This window comes from Monodon monoceros, unplaced genomic scaffold (assembly GCF_005190385.1).
Source record: "Monodon monoceros isolate NGI ecotype Baffin Bay Population unplaced genomic scaffold, NGI_Narwhal_1 Super_Scaffold_6, whole genome shotgun sequence".
Lineage (NCBI taxonomy): Eukaryota > Metazoa > Chordata > Mammalia > Artiodactyla > Monodontidae > Monodon > Monodon monoceros.
In genome coordinates, this window is record NW_021703783.1 from 79,585,959 (window position 1) to 79,607,865 (window position 21,907).

The 21,907-nt window shown below is 38.1% G+C and overlaps 2 protein-coding genes across 6 annotated transcripts in view; one reads left to right on the top strand and one right to left on the bottom strand.

Moving 5' to 3' along the window:
• Positions 1-6,589, bottom strand: part of UHRF1BP1L (UHRF1 binding protein 1 like) — a 101,818-nt gene extending 95,229 nt beyond the window's left edge. For 3 of the 4 annotated variants that reach the window (XR_003791088.1, XM_029205226.1, XM_029205227.1), the window contains exon 1: positions 6,300-6,582. Coding sequence is in view for 3 of the 4 variants with exons in the window: in XM_029205226.1 (XP_029061059.1) it covers positions 6,300-6,343 (44 nt within the window). In the remaining variant the exon portion in view is untranslated. Of the gene's footprint in view, positions 1-6,299 lie in introns of all 4 variants that reach the window. The other variant, XM_029205225.1, reaches the window with a different exon arrangement.
• The window catches only part of ACTR6 (actin related protein 6), a 34,310-nt gene continuing 18,873 nt past the window's right edge, over positions 6,471-21,907 (top strand). Inside the window, exons 1-6 of one of the 2 annotated variants that reach the window (XM_029205229.1) lie at positions 6,471-6,538; positions 12,935-13,052; positions 13,637-13,705; positions 14,574-14,697; positions 15,886-16,021; positions 16,114-16,170. In XM_029205229.1, the coding sequence (XP_029061062.1) occupies positions 13,697-13,705; positions 14,574-14,697; positions 15,886-16,021; positions 16,114-16,170 (326 nt within the window). In that variant the 5' untranslated portion in view covers positions 6,471-6,538; positions 12,935-13,052; positions 13,637-13,696. Of the gene's footprint in view, positions 6,539-10,832; positions 10,964-12,934; positions 13,053-13,636; positions 13,706-14,573; positions 14,698-15,885; positions 16,022-16,113; positions 16,171-21,907 lie in introns of those variants that run through there. The other variant, XM_029205228.1, reaches the window with a different exon arrangement.

Here is a 21,907-nt window from a genome sequence, read left to right on the forward strand (position 1 = left end):
TTTGCCCAGCACTATGGACCAGTACCTGGTACAAAGTAGCACTCAGTAAATATTTGCTAAATAAACAACTAGTATATATAGCATTATTGGAGTAAATCAGCATTATTGGAGATTATTTTTAAAACAATACAATTTAAGTAACCAAACATTACTTCAAAAAATCCCCAAACTTATAAAAGTAAATTTATTTATAATCCTAAAAGGTAATATTTAACTCACTCTTCTCCCAGTTGCCTCATCCAAGTAAACCAAATCTCACAAATTTGATATGGCAGTACAGTTCTAGAAATAGATTACATTTAGTGATCCTATTCATGCTTCTTTTGCCAGAATAGGAATCACTGAAATTTTCCAAGAGCTGAGACCATGTATCTCTAATGCCCAGTTCTCAATAACCTGGTACATATAAACTCTCAAAAATTATTTATTGAACTTTAAAAGTGAAAAATGTAAATAATTAGCCTGTCAATAATTATATGAAATTATAATTTGAGAAAATAATTTCTTTTTTTTAAAGCTTTTTATTTTAAAAATATTTATTTTATTTATTTATTTTTGGCTGCAGTGGGTCTTCGTTGCTGCGCACGGGCTTTCTCTAGTTGCGGCGAGCGGGGGCTACTCTTCATTGCGGTACGCAGGCTTCTCATTGCGGTAGCTTCTCTTGTTGAGGAGCACGGGCTCTAGGCGCGTGGGCTTCAGTACTTGCAGCACGTGGGCTCAGTAGCTGTGGCTCACTGGCTCTAGGGCACCATCTCAGTAGTTGTGGCGCACGGGCTTAGTTGCCGGACCGGGATCGGACCCGTGTGCCCTGCATTGGCAGGCGGATTCTTAACCACTGCGCCACCAGGGAAGTCCTGAGAAAGTAATTTCCAACAGTCTAAATAATCTATGTTGTATTTCTTTTTAAGAATGTCTGATACAAGAAGAATTATAGACCCAGTGGTATTCATCTCCAATCACATGCACCTTAACTTCTCTTCAGCAGTGCACTTCCATGGCCTTTTCTGATACCTTGCCCTAAACTAGGCTTACTCTAAAATCTTTTTTTTTTTTTTTTTTTTTTGCATTACCTGGGCCTCTCACTGTTGTGGCCTCTCCCGTTGCGGAGCACAGTCTCCGGACACGCAGGCTCAGCGGCCGTGGCTCACGGGCCTAGCCGCTTCGCGGCACGTGGGATCTTCCCAGACAGGAGCAAGAACCCGCGTCCTAAAATCTTAAACTTTAACATATATGACACTTTCAGACAAAACATCTAATCCTTCCAGTTTTCTCATTTGTTCTTCTCAACTGCTCTTCTAGTAGATAAAATTTCCAATCTTTTGAGGGTTTTTTCCTTTTCTCCCCAGGCTATCATCGGCTGCCCCGCCCCCCTTCTGTCCTTATACAGCCTAAGCCATCCCAATCAATACACTGTGAAGCACTGGAAACTCACTTCACTTTGCCATTCAGTCACAAGATCATGCAAGCCCTCAACCCTTCCTAATCTCCTTAACAAATATTCCAAATATTTAACAATCTTCTCAGGCCACCCTGCCTTTCTACTTGTTCCTTCCCCTTTATTTAGGGAGCATGTCTTGTTGAGACTGTCAAGTAGTTTCTCTTACCTAGGTCCTTGGAGCTGACCTGTATCCAAGCCCTTCCCAAGTCTGTTTCTCTAACTTTCCCATAACCTCTGTGGTACACTGATATCCTTCTACATTACTTTTCTACTTAAGTTAATCAGAACCCCTCTAGAGACTATGTTTCCACCCCAGACAACAGCTCCTGAACCCTGGACTCCAAACCAAACTGATAACCATGCACCTTTAGTGATCATGTCCCTCTTTTGTCAGGAACTCTTTATTAGCAGTCACCTCCTGGGATGAAGTTCAATTTCAATTTCCTTAACATAGCAAATGAGGCCCTCTGAAATCTAATTAAGTTCAGTGCCTATTAAAGACACCAAATGGAGCAGCAAAGCCTGACTCAAAATAGTTCTCCCCATGACCATATTTTTGCTCTATAACCCTTTGCCATTGTTAATTGATCCATGGATAAACAGAACTGGGCCAAACAGATTTTCTCTCCCAGCAATCTGAAACTTGACAGGAGATCAGATTGGGAGTTATGAGAGATGGGACAGCACCCTAAAGCAGTGGTTCTCAACCAGGAGCAATTTTGCCTTCCAGGGGACATTTGGCAACGTCTGGAGACATTTTTTCATTGTCAAGACGGTGGGAGTGCTATTGGCATCTAGTGGGTAGAGACCAGAGATGCTGCTAAACATCCTACAATGCAGAGAGCAGCCCTTTACAACAAAGAATTATCTTGACCAAATGTCAATAGTGCTGAGGTTCAAGCATGCTTCCAGTTAGGCCCTAGGAGTTGTCTAGTTTCAGATTCTGTAACCCACCCCAAGAGCTTTCTGTTACATTTCCTTTTTCAGCCTAAGTTAAACAGAACAGGTTTTTGTTGTCTGCAGACAATATAATCTTAACTGGCATAGTACCCTAGTTTAATAATCTGACATACATGTGTATACTTTAAACCAGTTTCTCAACCTCAAAACTATTGACACATAGGCCAAATAATTCTTTCTGTGGGGCACTGGGCTGTGTACTGTAGCATGTTTAGCAGCGTCCCTGGCCTCTACCCACTAGTCACCGCCCCACCCCCACCCCTGCCAAGTTGTGAGAATCAGAAATGTCTCCAGACATTGCCAAATGTCCCCTGAGGGGTAAAAACACCCATATTTGATAACTACTACTTAAAACTATACAAAGACTGTACCCAGGTGTGGTGTATGTCTGTCCTGCCAAACCCCCAGTAAACCTTGTGCCCAGCATAATATGCCTTGAGCCAAAGGAATAGTGGGGAGCATTTGTATCTAAATCTTCCCCACCCCTTTTCAGGTCCTGGCTTAAATGTACCCCATCTTCGAGCTTCTATTCCCCCCCCTGCCTTTGCTGGAGCACGCATGTACACATACCACAGTAACAGGTAATGAGGCCTTGAGCTGAAAGGTAGCTCCTGCTCTTATTTCTTTTCTTACACTTGTTCTAACTTTTCTTTAGAAGTTTCCATTTCCTTCTGAAAAAAATACTCTCTTAGAGAAGCCTCCAAAACATATTTTATGCTGATGATGGTATGAAAGATCAGGGTAAATTCTCCTTCAAAGGCTTTTCCTGTTTCACTTCTCTTAAAATGCAACTACTCCAGCCCCCATATCCAACATACACACACACACACACTAACTCTCCCTCTTCAGTACTGTTTTCATTAACAATGAAAGAGATGCTTGGAATACAAACTAAACAATTAGGCAGGGAACAAGTATATAGATTTACACTTCTCAAATAGTTCAGCATTTGCTTAAAGCATTTGTTAATCTCTTAAGAATAATTCCTCTTTCATACTTTTCCAATACACCAGTTTCTTAAGCCCCTGTATCTAAGTAAACCTGGTTTTAACCTTACAATTTCACCATACTTCAATCTCAAGGCTCAGAGTTAGCACTCTCTTTCTCCTGTTGCTTCCTAGATAGTCTTCCTTACTGGAAGACCCCTTATATAAAGGGTCATTTTCCTAGTCCTTCCTTTCCAGGACACCGGCACCACATTTATTCAATGATTCAATTGCCCATTATTCCCTAAAACCACAGGAAAATAGGTCATGCCCAATATCTGCAATAATATTGGTGGCTTATAGTCTTGCTTTAGTTAAAAAAAAACAGCAATGTGAGGGAGAGTCAGTTCATTGTTGTCATTCATGCATTCATTCAAAAAATAGTCGTAGAGTGCCTACATTATTCTAGACTCCAAAAAACAAACAACAACAACAAAAATCCCTATCCTCATGGAATTTACATACAGTGGAGAAGACAAACGAACTTCAAATAAATAAGTATATATTATGACTGATGAGAATGAGCGCTACAGAGAAGAGTATGGTCAGGTAAGGCCTCCGTTAAGAAGGTGCCATGAGTTCCATTCACTGGCCATAAGAAAGGTATTGGAAGGTAATATGTTCTAAGTATTTCCTATCAAACTGTGTTCCAGATGATTAGATCAGTATAGTGACATCTTCATTACTGAATAACCTGTAAAATTAAGCTTGACCCAGGTAATTTCAAAAGTTCATTCCTATTTGAGTAACTATAATTTATCACAACATCCACCTTGTTTCTTCTACTGTCATCCTTTATGTTTATAAATAATTGTATTTTTCTTAGGAGATGACAAATGACAGCAACAGCAGTAAGATTAATATTTTAACCAAGAATATGAATTTGATGCTCTTCAGTTCATCTGACTTAAGGAAGTTTTGAAATGTGAAATAACTGAAAACTCAAGTGCTTCAAAAACTCATCTCAAAAAAATCATTGTTATTTACAACACAGCTATTGAAAATCATACAGATTAAAAAGTAATCCTCGAGAGTAGCACTGACATATATACACTACCAGATGTAAAAGAGATAGCTAGTGGGAAGCAGCCGCCATAGCACAGGAAGATCAGCTCGGTGCTTTGTAACCACCTAGAGGGGTGGGATAGGGAGGGTGGGAGGGAGACGCAAGAGGGAGGGGATATGGGGATATACGTATACGTATTGCTAATTCACTTTGTTATACAGCAGAAACCAACACACCATTGTAAAGCAATTATATTCCAATAAAGATGTTTAAAAAATAAAACAAACAAACAAAAAAGTAATCCTCAAGGCTCAATTCTGAATGTGTCTATTTTGTGAAGTTAGCCATTACCTTTACAACTAATTTTTAAGAGTCCTTCCAAACTGGAGTTCTACAAGAGAATTAAACTCTAATGCCCTAAGGCACTCAATGACTGAACAAACTTTTCTCCTATGCATCTAGAATGGAACTAGCTAAGTACTATCATCCTAGGGAGAGTGAGAAAATAGAAATTCAAATCATTTTCTATAGGTCTGAATTTTCTTGTAGGAACTGAGTATGAGAAAGGCTGGAGGACATCTGATAAGTCAGATCTTACTTAAATCATAAAAAATAATAATAAAGATAAAATCTTCCAAAGTGAGATAATTCATTATTGGACTATACGGACAATTTTAAAAGAAACTTTCCAATTAGTGATAATGTTAAGAAATGTAGATTCATAAATGCTGCTATAATTTGTTACTTTAAAAAAATATATCTTATTCAATGTTATAAGCGAGAAAAATATTTGCTGAATCACAGAAATAATTATTTTGTTCCCTAATATATAACCTGTGGTATACAACGATTTGGAAAATCAAGAATTGTCTGTATTACGAAAGTATATCATCACACCCAAGTGTTTTCCTAAAATCAGTTAAAATTAATCATTAACTTACAGACAAATTAACAGAGAAAAGGGTCATAACTAAGCAGTTTGAATTCGCTGTTAACAACTTGCAAACAAGATCCTACATTTAGCCTGTGTCTTGAGACAAATATGGAGAAGTCAGGGGCAGTAACAAACTGCCAGCTTTACTGAGTCATGATTCCGACTAAAACCGCGTTACGAAATGCAAAGAATGACAAGTCTTGGGTTTATTACCACAGATGGTGGCTCCCTGAATTTATGGGTCTTAGATTAAAATAAAGCAAAAAACAAAAAAAAAAACAAAAAAACTGCTTTGTACGAATGATGTGGGGCTAAAACGACTCCAGAAAGAACTCGCCAAAGCTGGTAACTCAGATTATTTACCTAAAACAAATCCTAACTGTGCAAACAGGCACACCCTCTAATGCATTAGACTGGGAACGGCGAGGTAAGGTGAATTCAGAACAATAACAAGGTTAACATTTCAGTGAGAAAACAATTCTCAGCCCTAACAGTCCACACTGCGCCAGACGCCCTCGGTTAACGGAACCACTCAGCTCCGAATGGAGGCGAGCAGACACCGGGCACCTGGGTGACAAACCATCTGCAGCCTCCGCGCAGGACGGCCCGAGAGGGGTCCTACAAACGCCCCCAGACGCCGTGTCGGCAACGATCCCAGTCCGCAGCCTCCCCCAGCAGCCCAACACGCTCCTCCGCGAGCCAGCCGGGAGAGAGAACCCGTCCAGGGGCGAACCCATCCAGGGACGAACCCGTCCGGGGGCGAACCCGTCAGGGGACTGACTCGTGAGGCCAGTCTTGGGCGCCGCAGGCGACGGGAGATCCGGGGCAGCGACCTCTGCCCGAACTGGAGCGGGGAGCCCGAAGGTCGCCTCCCGCTCGTCTGCCGGTCCCGGCCGCCCCCGAAGCCGCAGGTTGCCTCTGATAACCGACTAGGGCGGAAGCGGACTAGCGCCCACGCCCGAGGCTCTGACTGACCTGGAGAGGTGCTTCAGGATCTGTTTCTTGATGAGCCCAGCCATGGTGCCGAACCGGGGGGCGCCGCGCTCGCTCTCCGTTCCTCACTGCCTCCTCTCTTCGTGGCCGTCTCCTCTTTGTCTGGGTTAACCCGGCCGGAGGAGAGGCGCGTGAGCACTCACGCCCGGGACAGACCTGAGCCCCCTGCCGAGGCCACATCCGCCACCGCTGCCGCCAAGGACCGGGAGCATTCCGCTCAGGTAGCCGCGGCCGCCGCCGGCGCCATGTTGGCTGCAGCATCACCTAAGAGATCTGGGGGAGGGCCGGAGCGGGGCGGGCTCGGAGCGGGGCGGGCTCGGGGTGGGGCGGGGCAACGCAGGCTCCGGACAGGCTCTTGCTGCCCCGCCTCCCTCGCTGGGACTAGCGCGCTAGTGTCCCTGACACTGTTGGATGCTTTGACTCCCAACCCCAGAAGCTTCTTGGGTTTTAGACCTCTGTCCCCGTCTCCATCACTGAGTTCTTCATACACATCTTCTCTTTTTCATTTCCCTGTCAGAATTTGCTCCACAAACGGCTCTAATTGCTTTGCTTTCTTTACCTACTCAGCTTTCTTCATATTCTTGCCTCAGTGTCTTATCCTTTGCTTAGATATTCTGCTTTTCCCCCGGCTAAATGCTATAATCTGATGTTTCCTCTAGAAATTCTAAGAGAAGTAAAAGTTGATAATGTGTCTTAATAGAACCCAGGACCTGGGAATTAGAAGGCCTAAATTTAAGTCCTGGCTCTAGTATTTTCTAGCTGTGTTAAGCTGGAGAAAATAATTTACGTACTTTTAGCTTCAGTTTAATCTTCTATACAATAGATTAATATCAGCCTTACCCAACTCACTAGGTTGTTGTATCTAAAGAAATAAGGATTTAAAATTTCACTTAAAAATTTCTATGTGGGCTTCCCTGGTGGCGCAGTGGTTGAGAGTCCGCCTGCCGATGCAGGGGACACGGGTTCGTGCCCCGGTCCAGGAAGATCCCACATGCCGCGGAGCGGCTGGGCCCGTGAGGCATGGCCGCTGAGCCTGCGCGTCCGGAGCCTGTGCTCCGCAACGGGAGAGGCCACAACAGTGAGAGGCCCGCGTACCGAAAAAAAAAAAAAAAAATTCTATGTAAAGGAAGGAAATTGTTGAAATAGCAGGGAGAACTATTACAGCTCTGCACCTTCACCCCACCCAGCCCCAAACCAACATTTTACAGAGGTGAAAATGACCACTCTGTTTACAGAGGTGACATCTAAAAGTGGGGGAGGGGAGAATAACACTACCTCTGAGGGATGTATCAGAAAATGCTGTGGGTGTCTATGGGGATGGCCAGGGGATAGTTTACACATATAGTCCAACACCTGACCCTTTTCAAGCAAGGGAAAGGAGATATATGTGGATTGACTGTTTACTCACTTAACATTTATAATGTACTATAAATGAGGCACTATTCAAGTAACTAGGTAGCCTAAACAAACAAAACCTGTTCCTGCCATCAAAGAGTTAACAGCCTCAGAGGGAAGCTAAATTCCTAGTGCTAGGACCTTGAGCTCTATCATTACACTCTTGTTCAAAGCCTTGCTCGACCATTTTGTAGCTGTGTAAACTTGGGCAAGTTATTTCACTCTCAGCCTCAGTTACCTCATCTATTGGAGGTAATAGTACCTAACACAATTTTGTGAGGATTAAATGAGATTATGCATATATAGTGTTGAACAAAGTGCCTAGCATATGTCAAGCTCTTAATAATGCTATTATTATCCTTAGCATAATTGAAAATAGAAGCAAAGTGCTATGAAAACATAAGAGATGGAGTGATTCTATCTTGTTTAGCCAGAGATGGATTTACAGTGGAGATATTATTTCAAAGGTGAGAATGTCAGTTTAAAGTTAAACGGACTGGCCCTGAAGTCAGACTTGGATTGGAAACTTTGCTCTGTGGATTTTTAGCTATGTGGTTGTTGTGAGGATTAAGCTAATGAAGTTTAAGTACTTAGAGAATGCCAGACACAACTGTGGTTTAAATTTACATTTTTGTTAATTGGTATTTAATTCTCAAAGTATGATTTTCAAAAAGTTAAAAATGTGACTGTCATACAAATATATAATGAATGTGCATCAAAGATTTGTTAACTCATATTGGCAAGAACCAACAAGATAGGGTATAAAGTTAGTTCACTCATTAATGTGACTTAAATCTGTTGCACATGTTCGTTATGTATTTATATCAGAGTGATATTTTTAACTTTTAAAATTACACATTCTCAAAATATACATGTATTTGAAAAGTAATAGTTACATGCTTGAGATTCTTTGTACTAAAACCTGGGAGGGGAGAGTGCATGGTGTGAAGGTGAATAGAGTCAGGGCTTTTACTGAACAGTCTGTGCTGAAACTGGCTTATACTGGCTCATGAGAACCAGTTGTGCACATCTCTTCCCAACTCTGTGTTCTGGTGTTTGGTGAGTTCAGGAAAGCTTGAAAACAGCCATTGTGACAGTATTTTCACCACAGAAAATGGTAAACACTACAAATCAGGACTTTTTTCTTGGAGATCCGGTTGTTAAATATTTACCAACACAGTGTAGGATGGGTTGAAGGGGGATGAGATTGCAAATGTATGGACATTATTTCATAGGCAGTGTCAAGTCTTGGGAGACTTCTATGGTGACTGAATTTGGGGAAGATGATCAGATTTCTGATTTAGAAAAATAGTCTGATAACCATACTGGCAGTACAGAGGACAGATCATGAGAAGAGAATGGAGACAGGAGCCTTGAGAAGGCGGCAGCATTACTATTTTTGGTGAGAGATAAGGCAGTATCAGTAAAGGTAAATAAACAAAAAAGGGTCAAGGACAAATTCCAGAGATTAATACAAGGATTGGAGTTGAAGTTTACTGAGGTTTTTAGTTTGGGGCACTGGGTAGATATTGGGGCACACCACTAATTGAGACAAGTAATATAGGTGAAACAAGCAGTTTTGGAGATAAAATTGTTTTGGATTTGTTACCTTTAAGGTTATCTCAGGACCCCTGGATAGAAACATTCAGGTTGCAGTTGGGGGTAGAAATTCTTCTTTAGGATTTATTGGTATTCAATGATAGCTGAAGCCAAGAACAAAAATGATCTTGATCCAGGATCAGGTAAATATGAAGGAAAGCGAAAAGGGAAGCTTTTTGAAAGAGCCTATTTTAAAAGATGAGAGGTGAATAGAAATGATGGCTACTCTGTGATGTAAGACTGATAAAATATTTTTTACGTGGGGGATCCTATCAATTTAATATTGTTAGAGAAAATAGAATGACTAAAATTGGACATAACTAACTTTGGACTTTCAATGACTTTTTGATACAAAGGAATATAGACACCAATAGAGTGCCTAACTTAAAGGAGTTTGCCATGGCAAAGGTAACAGAATGATCACATGATAAAAGGATGATGATCATGATAATTACTAACAGGTACTTGACTTTTATCATTTACTCTTCATAAAATAATTCTGCAAGGGGGGATTATTACAGTATTCCATTTTACAGATGAGGAAGCTAAGATGTAGAGAGGTTAACTAACCTGTCCAAAAGGTTTGGTGTAGAGAGGTTAACTAACCTGTCCAAAACATGTAGTTAGCCAGGATTTGACCCAGGAGTTTGAATGCAGAGACTGCACTCTTAACTACTATCTTTGATTTCAATAATAGGACCTACTTCATAAATTGTAAAGATTAAATTAGTAAATATACATAAAGCTCTTAGAACAATTTAACCACACGCATTAAGCCCTGTGTAAGTATTAACCCTTATCTTTATCGCCCAAGGTTACACAGCCATTTTGTGGCAGAGTCCGGGTTCCAACCTAAAATTCGTTCTCTTAACCATTACGATATAGACAAGTGAGCCCAAGACATTAAGGGAACACATAGGAGGAACACCTAATTTCAGGAAGGGGAAAGGAGGAGTGTGTCAGAAGTCTAGAAGCTTTTTGAGATAAATAAGACACAAAACTCCGTGCAGAAGAACAAGCAGACAGGGAAGACTGTGAGTTAAAAAAGCGAGGCGGTTGACGTGTTGACGTGTTCCGTGTTTGTAACAGGGTGGTTGGATCCAACAGTCAGAATGGCAGTGGCGGGCAATAAAGCTGAAGAGTCTTCATATCCAATTCCGTGCTGCGTATGGCTTTGCAATTTATTCTTCAAAAGACGTTACTGTCTGAACAATACTATTCGAACACACACCCACCCACAACCTTCCCCCCCAACCCCCCACAAAGATGGTTCGTTATAGGGGTTAGAAGAAACTCCCAAGAGCGACTCAATCTGCAAAAGTAAAGAACAATCACACATTGGGCGAAAAAAAACAGCGTTTTCTCTCTTATTGGATCTGGCCAAAACGTAAACGGGTTGAGATAGGAAGCACGTTACGACTCTTGCTGTCAGGCTGGGCTGCAGTGCAATCTCTGCCTTCCGGCGTCCTCAGTTGCTAAGGGAGAGCGGAAGCGCCCTTACGCTCCGTGGGTGCCACCATAGAGTGCCGGAAAAAGCGTGAGCAGAAGGGTCGGGAAAAGAAAGCAACTGCGGTTAGTACTAAAATGACGACCTTAGTGCTGGATAACGGAGCCTACAACGCCAAAATCGGTTACAGCCATGAAAATGTCTCGTAAGTGTTCGCTTCCTCCGAGGGACAAAGCATATATGCCTAGTAGTTACGTATATTACGCTTCATCTTGGGACGTCTGTAAACTGCAAACGCCCCCGCGCGGCCCTCAGGCAGAGGGATGCTCTGGTTGGAGTTGGGTAGTTTGAATGCTTTGAAGTGGGACATGGTTACTAACTTTGGGCTACGTGGCCCCGGAAGTGGGACGTGTTTCGTTTCGTAACAGGAAATAGTTCAGGAAAATAGGCTTCTAAGGAAGCGGTTCCTGAAAGAGGGGTCCGTACACAAAGTTCATGAATCCTCAGGAATCGTGGGCAACGTTTTTGTGTATATGCATTTTTGGGGGGACGCGATCATAGCTTTCATCAGATCCTTAAAGGGTTCCATGGCCCCCCAAAGTGTAAAAACCACTGTTTCAGTGGCTGTAGACTTTGAAGGCTTTGTACTTTAGCCGTTCTAAGTGCTCATTGGCTGACCTGGTTGATCAGACGCAAACAAATACTACACTGGCTTTCATAAACTATGTTTGAGTAGAGACTAAGCAAATTAAAAGACACACTTTTGCTCTAGAGTATTCACAGGGGACTTTCTCCCTTCCTCCCTCCTTTCCTTTTTCTTTTTTTAGAGGACAAACTGCGTAGGAATGTATATTGTTACAGTCGTATTTTGGCAATGTGTATCATTGTTCTCATCCTTTGACAGCAGTTCTGTTATCAGTTACTTAAGGAATAATTTAGAAGTCTTGATAAGAGTGCGGAATACTCTATATCATGTATAGACATTGTGTATGGTGACACAAAGGTGTAGGGAGAAGCAAGCTAAATATTCAAGAACAGTAAATTGACTAAAATTGTAATACAGCCAAGATTGACTACAAGGCAGGTTTTAAAATTATGTCCTTGGGCTTCACTGGTGGCGCAGTGGTTGAGAATTCGCCTGCCAATGCAGGGGACATGGGTTTGAGACCTGGTCTGGGAAGGTCCCACATGCTGCGGAGCAACTCAGCCGGTGAGCCACAACTACTGAGCCCGTGTGCCACAACTACTGAAGCCCGTGTGCCACAACTACTGAAGCCCGCACGCCTAGAGCCTGTGCTCCACAACGAAGAGAGTAGCCCCCAATCGCCACAACTAGAGAAAGCCTGTGTGCAACAATGAAGACTTAATGTAACCAAAAATAAATAAAATAAATAAATTTTAAAATATATTGTTTTTATGTCCTTGAAGAATATTTAAACATAGAGAAAATGACAGCATAGTAAGTGAAATAATCAGGTATAAAACATTTTTACAGTATTATCCCAATTAATGCAAGGATTTTAATCGCCTTTAGCGCAAAATAATCCTTATACCAAAATGGAATATTTTGGGGTGACAAATTATGTTCCCCTTCACTTTCTCTCTCTCTATCCCTTTCTCTGTATGTGTGTGCATATATATGCACACACACACGCATACACACACATACATGTGTACATATGTATGATGGATAATGGTTCTAGTTTGTCTTCCTAACCAGATTGTAAACTCATGGTGCGCAGCAACTATATTTAAAACTACTTCCTACATCTGTACCTTATAGCATCTTGCTGATTGAAAATCTTTGACTCCATGGAAACTTAATTTTATGGTCAGAATTTTGAACTTGGAATTTTTTTTTTTTCTTACCAGAATGGTATTAAGAATTTTCCAGGAACTTTACCTCAGCCCCTCTTCACCTCTGTGCAGTGGCGGAACCAATACCCACCCGTAAGGGTGTCCTGAAGATTATTTAAGAAAGATAATGGGTCCAGTACAGAACTGGTATATACTAGAACCTTAAAAAAAAAAAAAGGCATGTAAAAATTTTTTGAAGACAGAATGAGAAACACTGGTTTTGGATATTTTTTGACACCAAGGGTGGTGGTTAGGTAAATGTATTTTTAGGAACTAAGTATTTACGGAATAATTACATTATTTGTTTCTTTGTTTATAGAGTTATTCCTAACTGTCAGTTCAGGTCAAAAACGGCACGTCTTAAAACTTTTACTGCCAACCAGATAGATGAAATAAAGGATCCTTCTGGACTCTTTTATATTCTTCCTTTTCAAAAGGTAATTCAACTGTATGTCATTTCTAGCATTAAAGACCTAAACTGAAGGATAATTTGGAATGTATATTTAAGATTTTGTATGTATGAAAATATTTTTGAATCTCTGAGAAAAAGTTATTTTAATTAAGATCTTATTAAAACCAAAAGTTGAATTTAAATTGTCATGTTAAAAAAATGACCATGATTAATTATACTTCAATGAAAAAAAATCAACTATACTTCAATAAATAAAAATAAAAATAAATGACCATGATTTAGTTACTGATTGTGGGTACTGAATTTTACTTGTTTATGTTAAAGCTAAATGAAACGAACACATTAAAGAAAAAGAGTATAGAGAGGCATCTCTACATATTGGTGTGTCTTTTGAACCCTTGATATTTTGGTTATTGTTAATTTGTAATATTTTGAATTTCTAAAAGGAGAAAAACATACCAATATAATAGGTTTGAAATTCAAACATCATTAGACTGGTGAATGTGACCATAAAGAGATAAGAATCAGTGATTTAGAATATATTAATCTGATTTTTAAAAAATTGTTCAAATATTTTTGATAATTAAATTCATAAAACAAATTTTTTAGGGCTACTTGGTGAATTGGGATGTTCAAAGACAAGTCTGGGATTACCTTTTTGGAAAAGAAATGTATCAGGTAACAAATTGGAGTATGTATTCAAATTTCTATTTCCATGTCTTATTCAAATGAAAAATTTAAATCTGTGCTTATATCTTAAGATTTATAAATTTTTGAATATGTTTCTTATATATATTTAAGTCATTTAATCTACTGTGCTTAACTTTGATTTTCAAATAAGTGCAAGTGAATGGAATTTCCATTGTGAAGTGGAATTTGAAGTTGAGAAGAGATAGTCTGTATGAAACTTAAGATTAAAATTTTTACTTCAGATTTCTGCTATTCTTAGACCAATTCACTGTCTAATTTTTTTCACAATAAAATATTTTTGCTGATATATCTGAATGTGTGAATGATACAATGTTAAAATTTTGTGCTTTTAATATCTTTAGTGTGACTTTAGGTATACTGAGAAAATGTTCAAATTTTAATGCTTCTTAAGAGTGTGTGGGAGAGAATTATGTAAACATTAAATATTCTAAAGCTTCTCACCTTTTAACTTTTAAAAACAAAATAACAGTCCCGGTGCCTGTAGTTGTATCATTTATTACTTTTGCATAATTATCTTTAAACAATTTGACAGTATCATTTTATCAATGCTATCATTAAGAGAGTTAAAATTATATAATAGTTAAAGTGCATGTATTCTGTAACCAGACTTCCCAAGTTCAAATCCTAGGTATGTCACTAACTAGTTATATGGACCTTCGTAACTCATTCAACTCTATTGTGCCTCAGTTTGCTCACCTTTTAAAAGGGAATAATAGTAAGACGTGTCTCCTAGGGTTATTGTGAGGATTAAATAAATGTGTTTATATATATAAAACAGTACTTATAATTATGACTACAAAGTTACAAAACTTTGGGAATTTTTTTCCTCACATAGGTTGATTTTTTAGACACTAATATTATTATCACAGAACCATATTTTAACTTCACTTCAATTCAAGAATCAATGAATGAAATCTTATTTGAAGAATACCAGTTTCAAGCAGTATTAAGAGTAAATGGTGAGTAAAAGTTTTTATTGAAATTGAGTTATGTGAATATGAATATGAACAAAGAAACACTTAAGGTCCAAGAATATTGGGTGACATTCTTTTTGATTTGAAGGAAATAAAACCTGGAATTTAAAAACTAGATGGACCCTTAGAGATTATCTAGTCAGACTTCTCTCACTTTATCTTTTTACTGATATGATATTTCTCCCTAATGAAGTTACTAGCCACATTTCTAATCTCTGAAAGATTATTGTTTCTGAGTTAGTTGTCTTTTCTGTCACTGATGTGTCTGCTATTGTTATTATTATTGTTTGAAATAATGTTAATAGCTCAGGCTGCCAATATGAGGGAAAATAATCTGTAAATATTATCTAGAAGTAAGTTTATTAAAGGCTAGAATCACATTACATGACTGTACAAAGAAAGTATTCACATATTTAGCTTGTAGAATTTAAGTCTGTATAAGCAACAGTATACTGTAATGGTTAGGAGCATAATCTCTAAAACAGTGATCTCAACCAAGGGTGATTTTGCTCCTGGGGACATTTGACAAAGTCTGGAGACATTTTTCGTTGTCACAACTGGGAGGGTGCTACTGGCATCTAATGTGTAGAGGACACAGATGCTGCTAAACATCTTACAATGCACAGTAAAACCCCCAACAACAAGGAGTTATCTGGCCCAAAATGTCAGGAGTTCCAAAGTTGAGAAACCCTGCTCTGGAGTCACACTGTCTATGTTTGAATCCTAGCTCTGTTACTTTCTAATCATGTGACCTTGGGCACATTATTTAACTTGCCTGTGCTTCACTTTCTTCATCTGTGAAATGGGATTGTTGTGAGGATTAAAACACACACACTCATGGAGTTTAGAATAGTGCCCAGCATGTAATAAATGCTCAGTAAAATCATCTGCTATTAAAATAATTATTATAAACTGTGAAGTGAGTATTTACCTTTAAAAGTTGATCACAAATTTTTTATCATTTTCCACAAAAATATCACGTTTTAAAGTTTAAGCATTATAAAGAGCTTGTGACAGAATTAGGAATGTTATTTTAAATTAGCATTTTTCCTATAAATAAAGTTTTTGTCTTTCTGCTTGTTTTAGTTTGCTACCTTTCTTTATTTACTGCTTTAAATTAATTATACTCTTATTCAGTGTGTTTATTTTTTCTTTATCTTTTTTTTTAAATAGCTGGGGCTCTCAGTGCACATAGGTATTTCCGAGATAATCCTTCTGAATTATGCTGTATCATTGTAGATAGTGGATATTCCTTTACACATATAGTCCCTTATTGTAGAAGTAAAAAGAAAAAAGAAGCAATTATTCGGTGAGTTGCATTCAATTTTCATCTTATTTCTTAGAATAAAACTGAATGAAATGTGTAATAAACTGAACCAAATTTGAATTCTCCCTTTTTAGGATAAATGTGGGAGGAAAACTCCTAACCAATCATCTAAAAGAGATTATATCTTACAGGTAATACTTAACTTTGATTCTTTGGGAGGATGGGATGCTGGGGGTGAACTTTTTAAAGTAATTTAAAATTATTCCTTACCTTTAGTTCTAAGTTCAGGTGGCAATTCTATATTATTGCTTAGAAGACTATATCACATATATAATTACTAATGATGTTCAAGTTGAAAAGCTTTCTAACATATGAAATGGTAGTGTCCACCAAAAAGACATTTCCAAATTCTAGAGAGCTTAATACATTAATAATATTTTAAAATGACAAATGTATATGTACCTTGTAAAACAAATTTAAAAATACGTATAAGGAAATAAGGATCCAAAAAGAAAATAAATCTCTGCCTTCCCTTTCCATTTCTCTTGTCAGTTTTACTCCATACACAGCATAATATTTCAACTTTATTATCTTTTACTCTTTCTCTATAAGCCTTAATAATATATTGATATGTTTCTGGATTAGCCAATATTAGTTGACTGTCCACTATTAAAAGATGAAGAATTAGTACTTAATCACGTGCCAACTCTTCTCCTGCCTCCTAAATTTTATTAATTCTTTATTAATTCTCATACCATACAGTTCACCCATTTAAAGTGTACAGTTCAATGGTTTTTAGCATGTGCATCCATCACCACAATCAATTTTAGAACATTTCATTACCCCCAAAAGAAGCCCAATCCCCTTAGAGCTGTCTTACCCATCTCTAGCGCATTTAAAAAAAAAACTTTTTATTTTGAAATACAGACACAGGAAGTTGCAAGAATAGTACACAGAGCCCTGTGTACCCTTAGCGACATTTTATATAACTAGTACAACATAAAAATGATAAAATTGACGTTGATGCAATACTGTTAACCAGACTACAGATTATATTCAGTTTTCACTATTTTTTACGTGCACTAGTCTGCCTCTAGTTCTGTGTGGTTTTTATCCCATGTATAGACTCATAAACACTGCCACAGTCAAGATACAGAACTGTTCCACCATTACAAAGGAACTTCTATGTGCTCCCGCTTTATATTTGCTCCCCCACCTTGTCCCAGTACCTTGGCAATTGCTAATCTGCTTTCCATTTCTATAGTTCTATTATTTCAAGAATGTTAGAGAAACAGAATCATATAGTATGTAACCTTTAGAGATTGACTTTTTTCATTGCTATACCATTTCTTCTTAATTATTGAAATTTATAATATTTACATAATGCTCTTTACTATAGTTAAGTCTTCTTGCCTTGATTATAGATTAATTTTAAAAATAGAAAACTTATAAATAGTATTTACAATATTATGATTATGTGAATGTTACTCATTATGAAACCAAACAGAATTAGGCTCAGCTTCAAAAAGTTTAGTTGTTTAATTCCCTTTCCCAGAAACAGCAAATTAGAAAGGTAAGGGAAGGCTGATACAGATGAGGACATTAACCAAGACCCACGCAGTTTCAGTCCAAAGCCTATATACTTAGTCCTTCTGAATGAAACACTGAATGAAAAAAAATTCATATGTTTTTAAAAGCAAGGCTGTTGAAGTCCAACTTGAAGAGAAGAAGCTGGCAGGAACAACTAGAAATACTGATGAAAAAGAATGATAATGAAAAGAGACTTCTCTAGTAGATGATTAAAAAAATTAAAACTAATAATTAAATTAAGGTGACACTTGTATAAGAATTAACTGACAGGGACTTCCCGGTGGTGCAGTGGTTAAGACTCTGTGCTCCCAATGAAGGGGGTCTGGGTTCGATCCCTGGTCAGGGAATGAGGTCCCACATGCATGCCACAACTAAGAGTTCGCATGCCGCAACTTAGGATCCCACGTGCTGCAACTAAGACCCAGTGCAACCAAATTAAATAAATAAATATTTTTTTTAAAAAAAAGAATTAACTGACAGATCAGTGACACTGAATTGTTAATCCTAAATCAAACATTATATGTAAAAAAAAGTAATTACATATTAAACAAAGCATCAGAAACCAATGAGGAGGGGAGTAACTGTTCAAGAAAGGATACAGGTAAAGTTCCCTGTTTGGAGAAAAATTAAGATTTTACTTTGCCTCATACACTGAAGTTCAGATGGTTGTAAGACTTAAGTATAAAAATAAAACCACAAGAAATATTTAACTGAGTTGCTAAGCATAAAAACAGTGGAAGAGGGCTTCCCTGGTGGTGCAGTGGTTAAGAATTTGCCTGCCAAGGCAGGGGACACGGGTTCGAGCCCTGGTCTGGGAAGATCCCACATGCCGCAGAGCAACTAAGCCTGTGCACCACAACTACTGAGCCTGCGCTCTAGAGCCCGTAAGCCACAACTACTGAGCTTACGTGCCACAACTATTGAACCCTGCACTCCTAGAGCCCATGCTGTGCAACAAGAGAAACTACTGCAATGAGAAGCCCACGCACTGCAATGAAGAGTAGCCCCTGCTCGCTGCAACTAGAGAAAGCCCACGCTCAGCAACAAAGACCCAATGCAGCTAAAAATAAATAAATAAATTTATTAAAAAAAAAAGGTGGAAGAAGTAACAAAGGGTGTATTTTCTTACAATTTCTTTTTAAAATAAACTTTTTATTGAAGTAAAACATATATAAAAAGAAGTTTAAGACCGTGAGTGTACAACTCAGTGAATTTTCAAAAAGTGAATGCACTCATGTAACCAGAACACAGTTCAAGCAGAATATTACCAGCACCCTTAGCCCCCCTTTTTTCTCTGTTTAGTCTGAAAACAACTGACTTAAGGACAGGATAGATTTTGCCAGCTTTTGTTTTTTAACTATGTAAAAATTTTAAACCTTATGTACATCAAAAGCCTTTGTAAGCAAAACTAAAGTAAACAATCCTGAGAAATAAACCTAAAAGAAATATGACACAGGGTTGTTTTCTTTAATATATTAAGAGGTCTTATCAATCCATAAGAAAAACACTACCCCAGTATAAAATGGTTAGATAATTTTCAGAATACAGATGGTCAGTGGCACAAATAGATAATCATTGGAGAATTACATGCTGTCAAAGGTTATAAAATGGATAATTCTCAGACATAAAAAGTGTTAAACATCTGTAGTAATCACAGATTCAATTGCGATATTTATTGAGCATTTATTTAGGAGCTTGGGATGCAAAACAGAAAAGCATTCCTCTTCCTCATGGCACATTCTAGTAGAGAAAATGCATATTAAAATACTACTCTTACAATCCAAATTAATAGAATTTTTTCAAAAGGTGTTGCAGATTTGTGATATGGACACTCTTATTTGCTGCTGGTCAGAGTATAATTTGAAATAACTTTTCTGGTAGACAATTTTGCAATATACCAAGAGACTAAGTATTTCATATTATGTGTCCTAGAGTATGAATAAATAATGGGATAATCAGAGATATCGATTAAGATGCCTATATTTCGAATACAGGGACTATGCTAAACACTTTACATGTATGATTAGAATTATTTACTTCTTGCAGCTGTATTAAGTTGGTGAACTTATTACCCTTTTAGAGTTGAAGAGATTGAGTCCCAAAGAAATAATTTGTCTACTAAGTTGTGATTAAGCCTGTCTCAGACTCCAAAGTCCATGTTTATAAACACACGAGTATTTTTCCTCCTGATCTAAACTTTCAATATTTGGAATATGGATAAATACATATTAATAGACCCCTCTGGTTGAAGTATGATAGGGCAATAAGAACCTGCTGTATAAAAGAGTAAATAAAATTAAATTTAAAAAGAAATATGATAAGGCATTAAATCATATTTTTAACGAATATGTAATAGCATAAGAAAATGTTCATGAGATAATGCTTGGGCTAAAACATAAAAAGTAAAAATCTATGTGCAGAGAAAAATATTCAAAGGAAATAACCTCACATTTTTGTTTGTTTTTAAAAACATCTTTATTTTCTACATTAAGCCTGTGTTGTCTCTGATTCACTCATCAAATATTTAAGCATCTACTTTTTTTTGCTGTTTTTTTTTTTTGCGGTACACGGACCTCTTAGTGTTGTGGCTTCCCCCGTTGCGGAGCACAGGCTCCGGACGCGCAGGCTCAGTGGCCATGGCTCACGGGCCCAGCTGCTCCGCGGCACGTGGGATCTTCCCGAACCGGGGCACGAACCCATGTCCCCTGTATCGGCAGGCTGGCTCCCAACCACTGCGCCACCAGGGAAGCCCTAAGCATCTACTTTTTGCCAATTACTGTGTGGTGCTAACAGTCCTTGTCTAATAGGAAAAGAAAGTGCACATAGTTAAGGCATTTTAGCAGGGTTCTATTCAGAATGGTTGGAAGAAAATGTTTCCCTTTAATTGGATAATCCTTGCCACTTAAAACCTCTCTTTTCAATTTCCTTCTGCAAACTGAACTGTTTGCCCTTAGAGGGATAATGGGGAGATTAAATAACATAATGGAATGGGTATTCCATAAAGTTAAAAATATTTTACACATTCAAAAATTTAATATTTTTAAAAACTCAGTTACCTGAAAATTTAATTCCAGAAAAACATTTTAAATAATTGTAAGTTATGTTTAAATTTTCTTTTTTATTAGTCATCAATTTTATACACATCAGTATATACATGTCAATCCCAATCGCCAAATTCATCACACCCCCACCACCCCCATAGCTTTCCCCCCTTGGTGTCCATACGTTTGTTCTCTACATCTGTGTCTCAACTTCTGCCCTGCAAGCCGGTTCATCTGTACCATTTGTCTAGGTTCCACATATATGCGTTAATATACGATATATGTTTTTCCTTTTCTGACTTACTTCATTCTGTATGACAGTCTCTAGATCCATCCACGTCTCTACAAATGACCCAATTTCGTTCCTTTTTATGGCTGAGTAATATTCCATTGTATATATGTACCACATCTCCTTTATCCATTCATCTGTCGATGGGCATCTAGGTTGCTTCCATGGCCTGGCTATTTTAAATAGTGCTGCAGTGAACATTGGGGTGTATGTGTCTTTTTGAATTATGGTTTTATCTGGGTATATGCCCAGTAGTGGGATTGCTGGGTGGTATGGTAGTTCTATTTTTAGCTTTTCAAGGAACCTCCATACTGTTCTCCATAGTGGCTGTATCAATTTACATTCCCACCAACAGTGCAAGAGGATACCCTTTTCTCCACACCCTCTCCAGCATTTATTGTTTGTAGATTTTCTGATGATGCCCATTCTGACTGCTGTGAGGTGATACCTCATTGCAGTTTTGATTTGCATTTCTCTAATAATTAGTGACGTTGAGCAGCTTTTCATGTGTTTCTTGGCCATCTGTATGTCTTCTTTGGAGAAATGTCTATTTAGGTCTTCTGCCCATTTTTGGACTGGGTTATTTGTTTTTTTAATATTGAGCTGCATGAGCTGTTTATATATTTTAGACATTAATCCTTTGTCGGTTGCTTCGTTTGCAAATATTTTCTCCCATTCTGAGGGTTGTCTTTTCATCTTGTTTATGGTTTCCATTGCTGTGCAAAAGCTTTGAAGTTTAATTAGGTCCCATTTGTTTATTTTTCTTTTTATTTCCATTACTCTAGGAGGTGGATCAAAAAAGATCTTGCTGTGATTTATGTCAAAGAGTGTCCTTCCTATGTTTTCCTCTGAGAGTTTGATACTGTCTGGCCTTACATTTAGGTCTCTAATCCATTTTGAGTTTATTATTGTGTATGGTGTTAGGGAGTGTTCTAACTTCATTCTTTTACATGCAGCTGTCCAGTTTTTCCAGCACCACTTATTGAAGAGACTGTCTTTTCTACATTG